Source organism: Hyalella azteca, unplaced genomic scaffold, assembly GCF_000764305.2.
Source record: "Hyalella azteca isolate HAZT.00-mixed unplaced genomic scaffold, Hazt_2.0.2 contig15116, whole genome shotgun sequence".
NCBI lineage: Eukaryota > Metazoa > Arthropoda > Malacostraca > Amphipoda > Hyalellidae > Hyalella > Hyalella azteca.
In genome coordinates this window covers 77502-93338 of record NW_025944978.1, presented here as the reverse complement: position 1 = coordinate 93338, position 15837 = coordinate 77502, and the positions used below count along the sequence as shown (strand labels likewise).

The 15837-nt window shown below is 37.6% G+C and overlaps 1 protein-coding gene across 2 annotated transcripts; it reads left to right on the top strand.

Moving 5' to 3' along the window:
* The first annotated feature begins 1528 nt into the window (after positions 1–1528).
* On the top strand, positions 1529–15747 carry LOC108673321 (protein scarlet). Of its 2 annotated transcripts, none has more exons than XM_047884294.1 (16): positions 1529–1643; positions 3741–3915; positions 6391–6439; positions 7186–7372; positions 7800–7970; positions 8260–8498; positions 8978–9108; positions 9468–9538; positions 10918–10946; positions 11325–11430; positions 11736–11879; positions 12436–12516; positions 13141–13276; positions 14176–14281; positions 14442–14542; positions 14801–15747. In XM_047884294.1, the coding sequence occupies exons 1-16, from the start codon at positions 1530–1532 to the stop codon at positions 14971–14973; spliced, it is 2013 nt and encodes a 670-aa protein (XP_047740250.1). In that variant the 5' UTR covers position 1529; the 3' UTR covers positions 14974–15747. The 2 variants fall into 2 exon arrangements, with proteins under 2 accessions (XP_047740250.1, XP_018016615.2); XM_018161126.2 differs by lacking the exon at positions 1529–1643 and adding an exon at positions 2675–3091.
* The last annotated feature ends 90 nt before the right edge of the window (positions 15748–15837 follow it).

Here is a 15837-nt window from a genome sequence, read left to right as displayed (position 1 = left end):
GCTTCATCAGCTGCTGATTGCTAAGCGATACACGACTTACATGATGCTAAGTACAAGGCAAATGACAGGCAAAGTTGCATAACTTGCATTAAAAACACTCACATAGCCCACCCGTGAGCAATGTGAGATGAATACATCTTTATTTTTTTTGTCACAAATTACTCAAGTTTTTCTGCGCCTATATTAATTAAGTTTATCCGTATATAATAAAAATTTCTTGATATTTCTTTCTTCGTTTGTACCCGCACCGAATACTGCGATGAAACGAGCAATTCTGTATTAAAGCGATCCAATTGTTGAAGGAGAAATCAACGCATCACGGCTTCCGAATCTTAATAGATTTCATGTTTACGTGTTGAGTAGAGTAGCTTTGAGGTGCATGACGAAAATTGTTGGCACCCATATATGGACGATACTGCACCTGCTACAGGGAATTATACAAAATAAATTGGACAGATAATTCATTATCAACGGAAATATGATGCCTAATTTATACGTAAACGGGTATTAGTGGTGAATACCGTTAAGTTTCTCGTTCAAAAATATTTATATATTATGGCTTTTGACGTCAAAAATTAAAGATGTTTGCAGTTGCAATTGTAGCATTAACGTGACCGATGTCTATGAAAGCTAAAGTCCTAAATTATTATTTTTTGAAGTAATTCAATCAGAAATATGCCGTACAAAATATTACCAAACAATAACGAAATTTCAGCAAAACGCAACAACTACCGAAGTTTTGTGTCATGTTAGAAACTGCAAATTAGTTGGCATCTAATTTGCAGCATCCGTTTATTAAATAAGAATCGGATATAAGTTACTGTTAATTCATCGTGGTTTAATATCTGCCGTAGCTTTAATCATAATTCAAATGATAAAGATTACATTCGAAGTACAAACGTTACTTATAACATGACCATGCATATTCAACTTTCTGTAAAAATCTGGACCAGTTTCACAGTCTTCTTCTGACTGTCAGGTGTTGGCTACGAGAAGTTTGGTTCATTTTGTTACATTTTGTCTAGCTATTTAGAAAATGTGTTCATTTTGTCTAAATAAATGTCTATTTAGAAATGTGTTAGATGTAATCTTATAGGGCTAACGGCTAGTGTTAGAGATAACTTTCAAAGACTAATCTGATAAAGTTACAAATTGCAAGACGTTTGAACAGACGCGACGAATGTAAAATGTTTAGGATCTTTTAACTATTTGAGGCCGTGATTCGATACTACCCCTGGCGCGATTATTAAATATTTCATTTATAATTGACATATTGCAAAGCAAAACCATTGAAAAACAAGATTTGGAAAGTGAAATATCGCTCTTCACTTGGTTGAAGCTTGCTGACCTGACTGTCATCGTACCCGTGGTTCAAACTTCAATGCAATCGATAATTTGTGTTCCAAAAATTTGTGTGTACGGGGGTTGACTTGAAACTATAAATGCAGTAAATAGAGAATATTTAGGCGTATTTTAGGTTTAAAAATGAATCTCCTAATTGTTATTCTTGATCTTCTCCAAAGGGCACCATGCCACAGGGAACTATGGAATCGATAATAAATATTGATTACGATGAAGACATGGCGAATACAAGCCATCAACAGATAAACAGCAGAACACGGCAACTGCTGATCACATGGGAGGTAAAGTTAATTGTACCTCAGTGAATAAAACCTTACTTCTGCGATACGCTGTTTATTTCGCTTTATTCCCAACAGGGCCTTTTCACCAATGTTCTCGATTTTCTGGCCTCCTCACGTCTCATGTTATCCCTCAGACTACTAAATATTATTTAGAATTCTGATACATGGATGTTTAAATTACTAACAAGTATTAGGAAGTCTGATTATCGCATTTCGCACATTATCGCTTGCTACTGGAATCACACACATATATCACATTAACGTTTCAGTATGCCTCTTTACCTAAATTCTGTAATTATAGTAGGAGACATGGAAAAATTATTAAAAAAATACCGAAAAGAAAAGTACGGTGTTTTAGCCAAAACGCATCAGCATAAATTATGGTGTGACTTATAATGGATAGTTTATTTTCTGTCTGACTTCCCAACTTTAACCCATGTTCGTGAAGAGGTTGGTGAGGCCCGACGGAGCTGATCCACTATATACCAGGCAGGTGTAGCTCCTCTATAATCCCCAAGTAGCCAGTCTGCGCAGGGCTTCAGTAGCTCGCCGCGTGCACATTCCGTCTGAGTTGCAGTGATGTGACAGGCGGAGTTCTGTGACGGATGTCGAGTGAACTGGACGCAGTGCGAGCTCCGCAGTGCGCATGTGTACAGCGCTGAGCATTAAAATATCGCGGAATACGTACGGAAATTTCGTTAAAATTGATCGACAGCATTATTTCATTTTAACAGGCTATTGTTGACCCGTGTGACATCTTTCTGAGTATATGAATGCTTTTGGTGATAACTAGCCTGGAGGTTTTTCGCACCGCACTGAAGTATTGTGTAAAGGGGATCACTTGAAAAACACTTCTTATTCCCGGGTATGAAATTTAAGGGTAATTGTATGCAAATTAATGGTATCAATTCATATATATTACGTAGTTTGGATATGGCTTGCTCGAAATCACTGTTATTTCTTAAAGAATAAAAGCCAATGCAAGTGAAATCAGCCTAATAACTGTAATTCATTATACTTGTCTGGCTTTTTACTCGTGAATTGTTTGAATAAGTTATGCACAACATTCAAGATTAATAAGCAGCTAGAGTCAACTTGATATTACGCCTGATAATTTCCGTAAACGGTAACTATCCACAAAAAATTGCGCGATCTACATGAGATCAAGTTTTACTCAAGACTACTCATAACTTTTATAACTCTTAGAATCTGCACCTTGAAGATCTGAAGCATTGGAACATAGATATATAGGGATGAGTGCATCCGGCAGTGATTCCGGTGGGGAAGAATTTTATGGGTTGACGCAAGACATGTTTTTACTGGCGGGCAACCCCAATCCCGTGGGGCTGCCCTACCTCAGGCAGGTCCTGTCCTCGGGACAGGACGCGGAAGACAGACTTTCTCTGCTGGGGTCCATCGAAATGTCGGGGGGCTACTCCGACGAGGGGGTGAGTTCGGTTGCGGAAATAAATGCTGGTTAGGAATCGCCTGTTGCTGAAGTGCATTTGTTGGATGAGTTGAATTTACGATGCGGATGGGGTGAGTGGAGTGGAGTTGTGGATGGATAAGGAGGATGGGGTGAGGATAAGTAGACTTCCAAAGAATTAACTCCGTACGAGCTAGGAATGTGGAGGCTCAATTCTCTCGTATTTTGTAAATTACGTGAATGTATTCGAAAATATAAGACTATTTATCTAAATCAAAACTGAAATGAAGACACTGTGCGCAGTTACAAATAAAACAATTCCTCAATCAAGTTCGCATTTGCCACCGGTAAAAGCCGGTTTGAATGAACGATAAAATTATGATTGTTGGAGCGTCTTTAGCGAGTATCGACGCATTCATCTCTCTGAGCTGCCTTGCCTAATCGGTACAAGTCTAATATTTAAGAAATACCTGACCAACTAACAAATTTATAATAAATATATCGAGTTTCTATTACAGTCTCAAGGATCGTAATGTGGTGTACGCACCGGAATGTCAGAAATCTCAATGCTCAGAAATTTGGTTTTCTTTCACTTTATTAAAACTGAGGTTAATAATACCATACGCAGACTTGCCACAACTACCGTACTAATAACTTATATTTCATCTCAGTCAGAAAGCGAGCTACTGCCTTCAGCAGCGCCGGGGTACGGAGCCACCTCCCCGGCGCGGCCCGGGGTGACGCTCGTGTGGCGCGAGTTGTGTGCTACGCTCACGCACAAACAGTCGTTCTATAAGCGACACTTCACCTCCGAAAGGCCTAGGATAACTAAAGTCCTCAATAATGGTATGTTAAATGTTCAGTATTTTCGTTACAATGCATACAAAATGGTCACTGTGGTTAATAAAAACTCGTATTCGTAGGTAACCTCAATTGCTGCACGGTTTTGTACCACTATAAGCAAAGGCAAGCGTGGGTGAGATAGGAGACGAGTATGAACCGAAACCTATTGAGTACATAGATCGTTAATACGGACACATTCCAAGCTTGTGGTTCGTATGTTGAAATTTGTTATATTTTCACTCTCGTCGGTAAGGATGCATTAGCGCATATTTTGCCTGTTTGCAGGGAAAATTCACTATGTTTCAAAAAATAATTCGTCATTTTCGATTAACATTTGATAGATATCGGGACAACAATTTAACTAGCTGTGGAACATTCAAGTATAAACCTTGAGGATGATTAATGCGTTCATCAACGTAGTACTTTGAAGCCCCTTTGCAGATCGACAGGTCCGCTTTCACCGTGATTTTTTAATCCACTGCTATCCGCATGTCTACCCACTTGAATTTACAATATATATCCAACTTGTAGCTGTTGAATTTCACTCGTATTTAGTTTGTATCAGGCGTCGCATCACTCATCTTTTAATTTGTCTTAAGCATGGTAGATATTTTTCAAATTATATTCTCACTGGTCAGCATGCATTTTCTTAACATTTACCCAACAACTTCCAAATATCTTTCAGTTTATTTCTCGTTCCTGATTTTGAAAGTAGGTTGAGCAGACGATCTGTGGCCACCTCGTACAAACACGTTCCTCGTGCCACCGCGCCTGCCCTTCGTGCTTCTAAGGAGATTAACCGCGGCCTGTAGGCTAAGCTTAACTCTCAGACATCGTAATTTTGTCTTCTTACGATTTCTTAACGCAGTTAACTTGTTTTCGTGTCTTGACTTCGATCAATCTTCTTTCGTGTCTAGGCTTTCCAAGTTAAAATTTTTCTCTTGCCAATGCTGCTTTTTCTTATTCATAATCATTGTCAAATATGCAATTAAGTCATCGCCTGTTCCTTTCCGTTGATGATAAGCAGTCATTCTGCCTGCCAACGGAAAACTAAACTTCGGATGTTATTCTATTTCTAAACGCACATCAGGTGCGTTTTGTTGAGGTCTAGTTCAAAATGTCTCCAACAAACATATAAGGCTATGTTCATTTATTCTAAGGGATCCTCAATTGTGTATATAACGTTTTTCAATTATTTACGTGATGTCCTTACATTGGTTTTTTCACTTTAATTTTAAGACCCATTGATCTTAGAGAATGATCTTATAAATTTTTATTGTATTTTTATGCCCTCCTGACTGATAACTATAAATTCTTTTTACTTACATTCATTTATTTCATTCATTTATCACCTCAAAAAGCATTAAATTAGGGTGTTTCTTCATCAACTGTTTAACGACAGCATTTCTTCAAAAGAATCGCAGGAATGCCGTTCAGCAATTAAAATTTTACGTTTTCCACGCTACGAAAGTGGAAAAATGAAAAAATCAAACTTCATGACTATACTTTTCAAACTATCTTCATTAATTAAAAGCGGTGTCAGCGTAGAATATTAGGCTAACTGGTCTGTCGCTTATTCTGAAAATTGAAGAATTTTTAGAGCTTGATGCGGTCTCAAACCCGCAACTCACTGCTTCAATTAATATCCGCTGTACTTGACCAGCCCGGCCTCCCGCTGATTTTTACCAGAACTGTCAGAGGAAGCTAGACAGCTCCAATTTTGGTGTTCTGAACTTTAATGCGCAACCTATCATAATATAAGCTGCTAAAATCAATATCTAAGTTATTATTATTGTCAAATGAAATTATCATGCAATAATTCTCAGGGTTGTTCCACTTCTAAAAGCAGAGCATATTCTAATGTTAAAACATGTGGGTCGTTAGAGCGATGCAATTCGTAAACGATCTCTGGTCGTATTAACTCGGGAGTCATGCAGTTCTTCCGCGAATTACATCGCTCGCACCCTAATTTCCGTCTCCTGTTGTGTCTCTGATCTCGATTAGTGTTCGTTTCCCGATCTCAGCGGGGAACACTTGACGGAAAATATCGAAATTTTGCCGAGAATCGACGGCGTACTCGCTTCTAATTGTCATTTTTATTTCTATTTTTAAAAGGAAAATTTCTATTCGATCATATTGTCATATAATTGAAAGCGTATAATTATTTGTTATTTGCAGAACGTAATATTGTATCTTTTATTGAGCATTCTTATTAAAAACACGATCTTTTTTTATTGTGGACATGGTAGGAGTATGTGAAGTATATTGGTTGGTGATAGTGCGTGACGCTGACGTGTCGATTTCCGGTTTGCTTGAGGTGGTTACGAATCTTAGATGGCTGTGAACACGAGGGATACTACAACACCTGATGTGAACGATATTAAATTAGGTCCTTTTGATTCGTGTATCAAAATTGTGGGTTAGTAAAGTAACTAGTCAATTATGTCAACACTGTTTATAAGAATTTTATTTATTCAGTTTCTGGAGCAGTGGTGGGTGGAAGTCTGCTGGCTCTTATGGGATCAAGGTAAGACAGTAAAATCTTTCATCACTTTGTCTACAATTTATCACTTAATCACTATAGGTATTATCATATAATTGTGCACAAATCTCTCATAGTTCCATGTTTCATCATCTAAATTGGTGGAATAATGTTTCGCACTAATTCATTCCCGTTTTCAGCAGCAAGGAGGCCCTTACCTCAAGCACTCCCATTGCAATAAATACTCCCAATATCAAGGATTTTTGTTTTGTAAAACGATTAACTTACCGATGTTTAAAAGCAGGAAAAAAAGGATAATAGTTCTTAAACTGATAGTAAACATCAATTTATATATTGGGACAATTCAATTTTGATAGAAGCTCTTGGATCCTATGATCACATGACAATTCTCAATAGGCGACTCCTTGGCACCACCATTCCGTAGCGACCTTTTTCCATGAAATTTCTTTGAGTTTGGTGCTGATGACGGAGCTGATATCTGAAACTTCTCAATGAAGAGATAACATAGGGAATTCATTTGGCGTTTTATTTGCTCTAAATTTTTACTGCTGAGTATGGTCATTCAGGCATTCAAATTAATCTTATTTGGCTGTCATAAACAATGACGAATTTTCACATGATTTTGTGGAGAAATATCAAAGTTAGTTGATTTAACATTTCTTTTTAACAAATTGTATTATTTTATATTTTTAATACACATGATTCATAACATGGTTGAATTAATACAATGCATCAATTAAACCATGATTCATAAAATATTCATACCACAGCGGAGCGGGCAAAACCACGCTTATGAACGCGCTTGCGCACCGCACGAGCCGCAGCCTCCACTTGTGCGGCCAGATCCTCTTGAACGGCAGACCGGCCGGCGCTAGCATGGCCAGGCTCGCGGGCTACGTTCACCAGCATGACCTGTTCGTGGGTTCACTCACCGTCAAGGAACATCTCATGTTCATGGTGAGTGATTTTCACTCGATCATGTTCACTCGTTTTGATAGGAATGAGTAAATTATTTAATAACCTTTTGGGTTTATTACTTCCGATAATTTATTTATCATGAAGGCGAATACTGGACCCAGAGAGTCCAGTATTTATTAAAACGTAAATACAATAAGAAAATATATTGTAATATATTATAGTGCTAGTAGTTTCGAGTTTTCGTACCACAAAATTTTCCCGGGATTTTTCTCATGAAAAATAAATGTAGTACAATAATAGGGCCAGCTTGCAGAGACTTATTCAAGTCATTGGAAATTTAAGAACGATGTTACTCTGCAAGGTTTTTATTGAGCAGATAAGTTTACGTGCATTGTTTTAAATTATAACCTCCATTTTTCCAATAATATCGGGGTTTACACTCACCGTTCTTGTCCATTTTATGCAGGCAAGGTTGCGGATGGACAAATCGTCGACCAGAGCGGACAGAGTTGGCCGAGTGACAGAGCTCATGAGGGAGCTGGGGCTCTACAAGTGCCGGCATACCAGGATCGGGGTCCCCAATGAAGACAAATCCCTGTCAGGAGGAGAGAGGAAGCGTCTGGCTTTCGCAACCGAGGTCAGTTCGACCAACTTTTAATTTCTCCCTAACGGACTTGAATAAACACTAATATTTATATGATATAAATGATTTTGTGGGGGGCAAAGTATCTACTAACCTATCAAACAACGAAAGATACGCATTTTTAAATTAGATCATTGAATATAACAGTACATTACTGCAAGTTGCGGAATGGATAATTTATTTATTTTAAATCAAATGGAAAAGTTTTGCTATTGAATTCAGATCTCTTGCGATTGTGTCCATTGTCTCATCATTTATAGAAACAATCGTAAATTATTTCCAGATCATGACAGACCCTCCGCTCCTGTTTTGCGACGAACCGACTACGGGCTTGGACGCCTACAACGCGCGTAAGCTGGTGCGCATGATGAGGGAGATGGCGGCGAGGGGCAAGGCTATAGTATGCACTATACACCAGCCCTCGTCAGACGTGTTCGCCATGTTCGACCGCGTCCTGCTGCTCGCTGAGGGGAGACTTGCCTATTGCGGCACCACTGCAGGGGCCCTCACTTTCCTTGACGGGTACATTAGATGCACACATTTATCGAATTAAATGTTTTGAATTATCAATTGTTTTCACTGATGCTTTGGCTAAATAGTAGCCGTTTATCGAATTTAACATTTTAAATGATGAATTCCCTCTGATGGAGCTATATATAAATATTGATGCAAGTCCTATGACTAACTTGGCTACATACCTCAAGTTCTAAAAAGGAATACTATTGAAAAATACTAATCTTCAGTTGGTTCTTCAGTTGGTCTACTGCTAACAGGATCCTCTTCTAATTCATACCTGTTGGGTGCATTTCCCTTCCAGATTGAAGTAAACAGTTCTGATCATACATTTCCTCTGCTTGGTAATTATTGATCAATTTAATGAAATTTATATGACGAAATATTAATTCAAGTTAGAGAAGTTATACAATCGCTTGCATCCCTCACGTTAGTCCTCCGACATAAGGCTAATTAATATACCTGCTGCCATTTATTTTCTTGTACAGTTTGGGCCACAAGTGTCCAGCTACTTTCAACCCAGCCGACTTCTTCATCCACACGCTCGCGATGCTACCGAACCACGAGAACAGCTCCAGAGCTCAGATACGAAGGATTGCTGACAACTTCGCCGTGTCGGGTAATGTCTGGACTTGCCTTCTAAAATATCTACCTTACATAAATTTTATGCATTAAAATCCTCCTCTAATTTTTCAAAAGAAAAATAAAAAATGTCCGTACAGTTTGACTTGACGATTAATAAATTAATTGAACGATTGATATATAGTAATTTTATATTAGATTATTTAAACTAGTCTATTACTATAATTATATAGGCTGAAATCAAAAGCTGATTAATTTTTTAGTGCTACCATCCTTTAGTATTTTGAAAAACTCAAATTTTTTGTGTTGACATTTCTGACACGGTACTTTCAAATGCTTCAAAATTGATAACTCGGTAATCGCATTTTGTGTACAAGAAATATTTTTTATTCCCAGAACATGCCAAAGAAATCGAACGAATCATTTCGGAACAAGAAAGCCTTCAATTCTCTCAGCAAGGAACTGAGGTGAGAAACCATTCCAATTTATCATTTTAATTTATTTTCTTCGAGCCTAAAAAACTTCGACAAACATTGTCTCGTCAAAAGACCGAACCAGAAAATTGTTGATAAAGCTCGTTTGTTGGGTTTCAATTGAACTTTGTATCGCAACTTTGTTATTCCGCGTGTTCTTTTAATAGATAAGCAGGTTTGCTTCCGCGAGAATCACTTCAGAGGAGTGCCAAAGTTTGATTGACTGCGTTTATTTCTTTGGTTTCAGTGATACGAATTTAGAATAAATGATTAGTGTATGATCAACATTTTATGTTGCCTCCGTGTATTTGAGCAAAAGACTGGGTACTCATTAAGCTTTCTCACTGCTTTGAAGAATGCTTCATATCATTTTCACTAGACTGGAAATTAGTGATTTATACGTTACGTGCTGGTAAACCTGATTATGATGAGGATAGAAAGTGAAAATTAGCTGCCCCATGATTCCATTGAGTATCAGTGCAATAAAATGTAACAATGGAAGATAGAAGGCTGCGAGGAAAGAAACGATTTAAAATACTTTTTTTAAATGAAATTTACTAAAATTATATGGAGTGATTCGCCGTACAAGTTTCGTTACCACTTCATGCAATTATCAAAATACTTGAATAAATTAATTTAGATTAGTGATACATAATCTAAAGTCTAAACGAAGAAGAGGTACGAATGTCGAAAACCTAGAACTCGGCAAGACAAACAAGTTCCAACCAAGACAGTAGGCTCCTTCATTGTCTATAGGACCAAATATTTTTTCGATTACTGGAATAAAAATACCACACTGCAGTTAGCTTTGCATTTTCGAAATGCGCTTTAAACTTCCAATTAAAATCAAATAAAATTTTTAAAAAGTTGAGAATTAAATCAAACTGAATGGTTTAATTCAAATTCCGTTTTTTTATTCTTTATAAAATGTAATTTATAATAATGAACGGTGAATATACATGGGAATATAAATCGAACGGAAAAGTAACGAAAAAGTATTGAAAATGCATTGAGATATTTATATGAAAAATGTATGACCTAGGTGCGGTAAAATTGGATACGGTGCTAATGAGTAAGATCCGAATTAACTTTCCCTATATATCTGCCTTCTGTGCACGTACAGTTCTCACGGAGGGATAAAATCGAATCCGGGTCTGTTGAACTTGTTCTGTGAAAGCGGCTAAACTCATGAAATTTGGGTCTGCATAACAGATGACAATTGTTTTAACATAAAATGGAATAGTTAGGAATAGTTAACATACCAAATAATTATTTAGGTTTGACGCCTAAATAAATTGTGAGATCCAGCTTATTTTAAGATTATTTTTCGAGCAATTCAACAGTTCGATGACATCGATCTATCCTGTTTACAGGAAACTGATGAGGTCCTTGACGGTATTCCGTAAGTAACTTCTTCACCTGGAATAAATAATTAAGAAATTTAGATGATTCGTTTTCTTTTGAATTTATTACACATTGTCGTGCCTATCGTCGTGGATCTTCAGCTACTTCAATGGAGATTGATTCATCGTTTCTCCGGCACAGGATTATTTTTCAACATAAATAATGTTGCGAAATGATGACACAAATTTGTTAACGCTTCCGAGTAAACTTTTAATGGATTTTAAATTTCTAAATTTATTTTAAACTTTCAAACTTTAAATTTAAATTGCCCTACATTCCATCATTCGAATTATCAAAGAAAAACAGTTATTGTTATTCTATCAAGAAGATAATAAGAAAAATAACAATCAATTGTTGAACGCATGTACTTCGGCAGCCAGAAGCCAGGGTGGGGAGTGCAGTTAATGCTATTGACGTGGCGAGCCTTCGTGGACTCCTACAGGAATCCCGCAATCCACACTCTCAGGATCCTGCAGAAACTTGTGGGTTCTCGACTAATATATCAAGCAAGAGCTGAAATTTCTTACTCCGGTTCAATTAATTTATTCTCTTAATTTTAATTGACTTCAATAATTTTCAACCTTGCTTGTTTTCTCACGCTTCTCTGATACTCAATTCTTGAATATTGCATAGATATCTGCGTTCTTTAACATTTTAGTCTACTTTACATTTCCATTTATGTTCTACTGATAGGTGAATTCTCACGATAATATTAGTGCATTGTGAAAATACTACGTTTTTATGTGGAAAGACAGTTTAACTTTATTTTTAATGCATATTCTTTCAGCTCATAGCTATCGTCATCGGAGTGTGTTATTCCAACATCCGGTTGGACCAGGCTGGGATTCAGAACGTTCAGGGTGTTCTCTTCACCTTCATCACAGAGAACACTTTTCCTTCCCTCTACGGAGTTCTCAACATCTTCCCACAGGTGAAGAGACATTATGAAAAAGATGACAATTTTGCTTAATATTTCGAGGAGAATAATTTGCATGTTGGTCCTGATTTAATGAAGCATTTCCGATTTATTCATTTTTTGAATTGTAAGAGATATACGTTTTATTTTTATTGCTTTCTTTTATTATAGTGTTATTTTAGATGAAATTCATTTATATTTTTAGACTGCTTAAGTCGCCTGCACCTTAAATCGAGTTAATTAACAATTTGAGAAGAATGAAAACGTCAAATAAATTCACCATATCTTAATTGAAAAATTGTCGGAGACCATCGCAATTCAAAAATTTAGACAATGCAAGCCGATGATCTCTTTTTGTGATAATTTGGCTTTACCATATGATTGCAATTGTAATCATAATTTTTTCGAACTGATGGTGGAGCTTGTCTCTGAAACGATTTCGATAACGACATGCTGAATTTGATTGTTATTTTCTTTTCTAATAATGCGTTGAAATTTACTGCAATCTGACTTAATGGTTGAAATAAATCGATTTGATAGCTACAGTGATTGATTTCTGTAATATGCTCAGGAGCTGCCGCTGTTCCTCAGGGAGCACAAGAACGGTATATATCGCTGCGACGTGTACTACGTCGCCAAGATGATCTCGCTGGTGAGACCCGAAACTTCGATTCTAGAAAATGAATGTTTCTTCAATATTATCTGTTATTATCACATTATTATTATTTATTATTAAACATATTATCAATATGTTTCAATAGCAGGACGGTGTAGCCTGAGAGCCTGTTGATGTTCGCATTTCTCATCGCACTATAGGTTCTCACCCATACCCATTCCTCTCGCTCATTGAAACTTCTTTCACTTTCCCTGCTTCCTTAACTCTCCTCAACTACTCTCACCCTTCACCACATCTCTCACCCTTCCCCACGTCTCTCACCCTTTCCCCCCTCTCTCACCCTTTCCCCCCTCTCTCACCCTTCCCCACCTCTCTCACCCTTCCCCACCTCTCTCACCCTTCCCCACCTCTCTCACCCTTCCCCACCTCTCTCACCCTTCCCCACCTCTCTCACTCTTCCCCACCTCTCACATATCCCCACCTCTCACATATCCCCACCTCTCTCACCCTTCCCCACCTCTCTCCCTGGCCCACCTCTCTCACCCTTCCCCACCTCTCTCACCCATCCCCACCTCTCTCCATTTCGTCAACTTTCTCACGCCTCCCTAATTATATATCATCACTCTAATTTTCCACCGCTATCTTCTTCCCCTCCTTCAGATCCCAGGTTTCATCGTCGACCCCGTAGTGTTCTGCTCCGTCTGCTACTGGATGGTAGGCCTTCGTAGGCCAGCCTACAGCTTCCTCATGACGGTCCTCACCATAATCTTCACTGCAAATGTCGCCTCAGCCTGCGGTCAGTGCTTTTTGCAAACAAATCAATTAAATTGCAATACTATGAAAGCGAATATATTCTTAGCTTCGTTCCTTCGAGTAACCTATATTGCTGGGGCGAAGATGATTAACCGTTGAGCAAGTTGCCAAATATGGTCACTAAAAATTTCCTTCCAAAAAAGCCCAGTTCGTCCCTTGGTTTGTGTTTGAAGCTTCATTAACATGTCTCTGCTAATCTCCAATCGTCTGTTCATTCATCCATACACATACTTTATCCCCTGCCATGCCCATGAATTAGAATATGAGCATTCAAGTTAAAGTTTTAACCAGGACACTGGAACTCGCATTTTATAACGAGTCGGAAAAAGCAATATCAACTTAATGAATTTAGAGTACTCGAAAAAATTAAATTAAATGTATCGTTGATAGTTTCCCTTTGCATTTGAATTGTTAAATTCAAGAAATTTCAATGTTATTTAGCGTAGTGATCGGCTATTTATAGAATTTTTATCTGCGACTTACTCCGATATCTTTTCCAAAAATTAAAAAAATTCATATGAGTAAATTTATGTTATTAATAACCATAATTTCTCGTAGTGGCTCCAGAAAATCAAATTCCTACATATTTCTATGCTTGCCCGCGAAAAGGTTAAAAACTTTCTTTAATCTCAACACCCTAATTAAAGTGATTTGAAGATACTCATAATTTATCCTAATCACTATCTTTATCATGAACAAACAATAAACCTTCAAAAATTAGCAATGCTTTTTATTTTCCTAAGACATTATAAAATTTCAACTGTTCAGCAAATCAATTTTTCTTACAGTGAGGCTTAACATTTTGACTTCTGGCCATGAAAAATTACCGCTCGAAACGACTTTAATAGTCGAAGCATCGAGTAATGCCCGTTCATTTCACAGGAGCGATGTTCTCTGCGATGTTCGAGAGCATCCCGTGCATTATGCTGGTGCTCATCCCGTTTGATGTTGTGCTCCTAATATCGGGAGGACTTTTCATCAATCTGAGGTGAAAATTTCCTGATATATTTTCAAACACTTTACAGGATTCCTGTGCTGATTATCTATTTGATGTCGTAGTAATTAAAATAAAATACAGATAATATCAAATTTTTTAACACAGTTGAAAATCCTGTATTTGAAGCTTAATTATTATTGTCTCGCCACAGGACAATGTCTCCATACATCAGTTGGGTGAAGTACCTCTCCTGGTTCATGTACAGCAACGAAGCACTGACAGTGACGCAGTGGAACGGTGTCACCAACATCAGTAAGTGCAGTTCAAAGAAGATTATACGTAACGCTCGGAATTATATATGTACGTGCCACGATGCTTCTAATTTACAATCTGTGGACCAATTTGGATGTTACACAACTGATGAATGTCTGATTGATAGCCTATTAAAGAGTAATACAGCAGATTTTTTATCATAGACTTTAATTGACTTGTTGATGAGTTCATGGTTGAAGTTCAACCATGGCTGAGTTACAATTTATTTTACGTCGTTTATGAATGTTTTTTGCTCAGCATGTGACGCGTCCGCAAATTTAACGTGTATCCACACGGGAGAGGAAGTGATATCGACGAACGCCTTCTCGTCATCACACGTGCCTCTGGACTTCGCATTCCTGGCAGTTTTGTATTGCGCCTTCCACGTGTTGGGTTTTCTTGGTCTCTACAACAGGACGAGAAAGTCCTAACGCGTTTCACTGAAGCTGCGATTGCAATGAAAGGATCCGAGGTAGGAGCAAGCATTCCTATGCCCGAGGACAGAAACGTTGTAGCGTGTTTAATGCAAGTTGTGGAAACAATGCAGGAAAGAAATCGTTTTTCGGGATAGATGCTGAAAAGTAATGAAATGATGAAATAAAGAATAATGTGATTCACTGCCTTATGCTAGAAAAGATAAGACTAAAAATTGTACTCTTGTGTGTGGCTGAAATGTCGTTTTCCGTCGTGACAAACGAATACTTTTGAGTGAGGAAGGTTAATACTGTTGCCGCCTTCAGATTTTGGGTGAATTTGTGTTTTATCCAATTTTAAATATGAATAATATAAGCAATTGAGCTAAGCGTCGTAAAATCTTAGTTTATTAATGTGTGTTCAAGTTTTTCTATGTTGTCTAACTTCTACAGTCTAAGCGACTTCGAGATTAAACTTTGGCATCTGAAGTATTTTTTCCGGCAGACGGTATAATGAATTCTCGATTGTTTTGAGTTTTCTTCATAATATTTCACTGGCTACGTGGACTGCATTTCAACGTTGTATTGCTTTAAGCTTTCATATGACGTCAGTTTCTTGTTGTATCTGACTATGAGTTCCATCTGGCAGCTCAGGTAGAACAGTGAGCTGAAGAGTAATAAAAGTACACTGCCTTGAAACGAAACGTATCTAAACATATTTCTATTCTCCTTTACATGCTTGAAGTTTGTCAATGTCTGAGTTTTTGTTGACCAAGAAACTTTACCCTTAAATCTGCCGTCTCAGGTAACTCAAGTTTTTAAAAGTCGGACGTATAGGGACCACTCAGCGTAAGGCCTCGAGCATAAACTGAATTTTTAAGT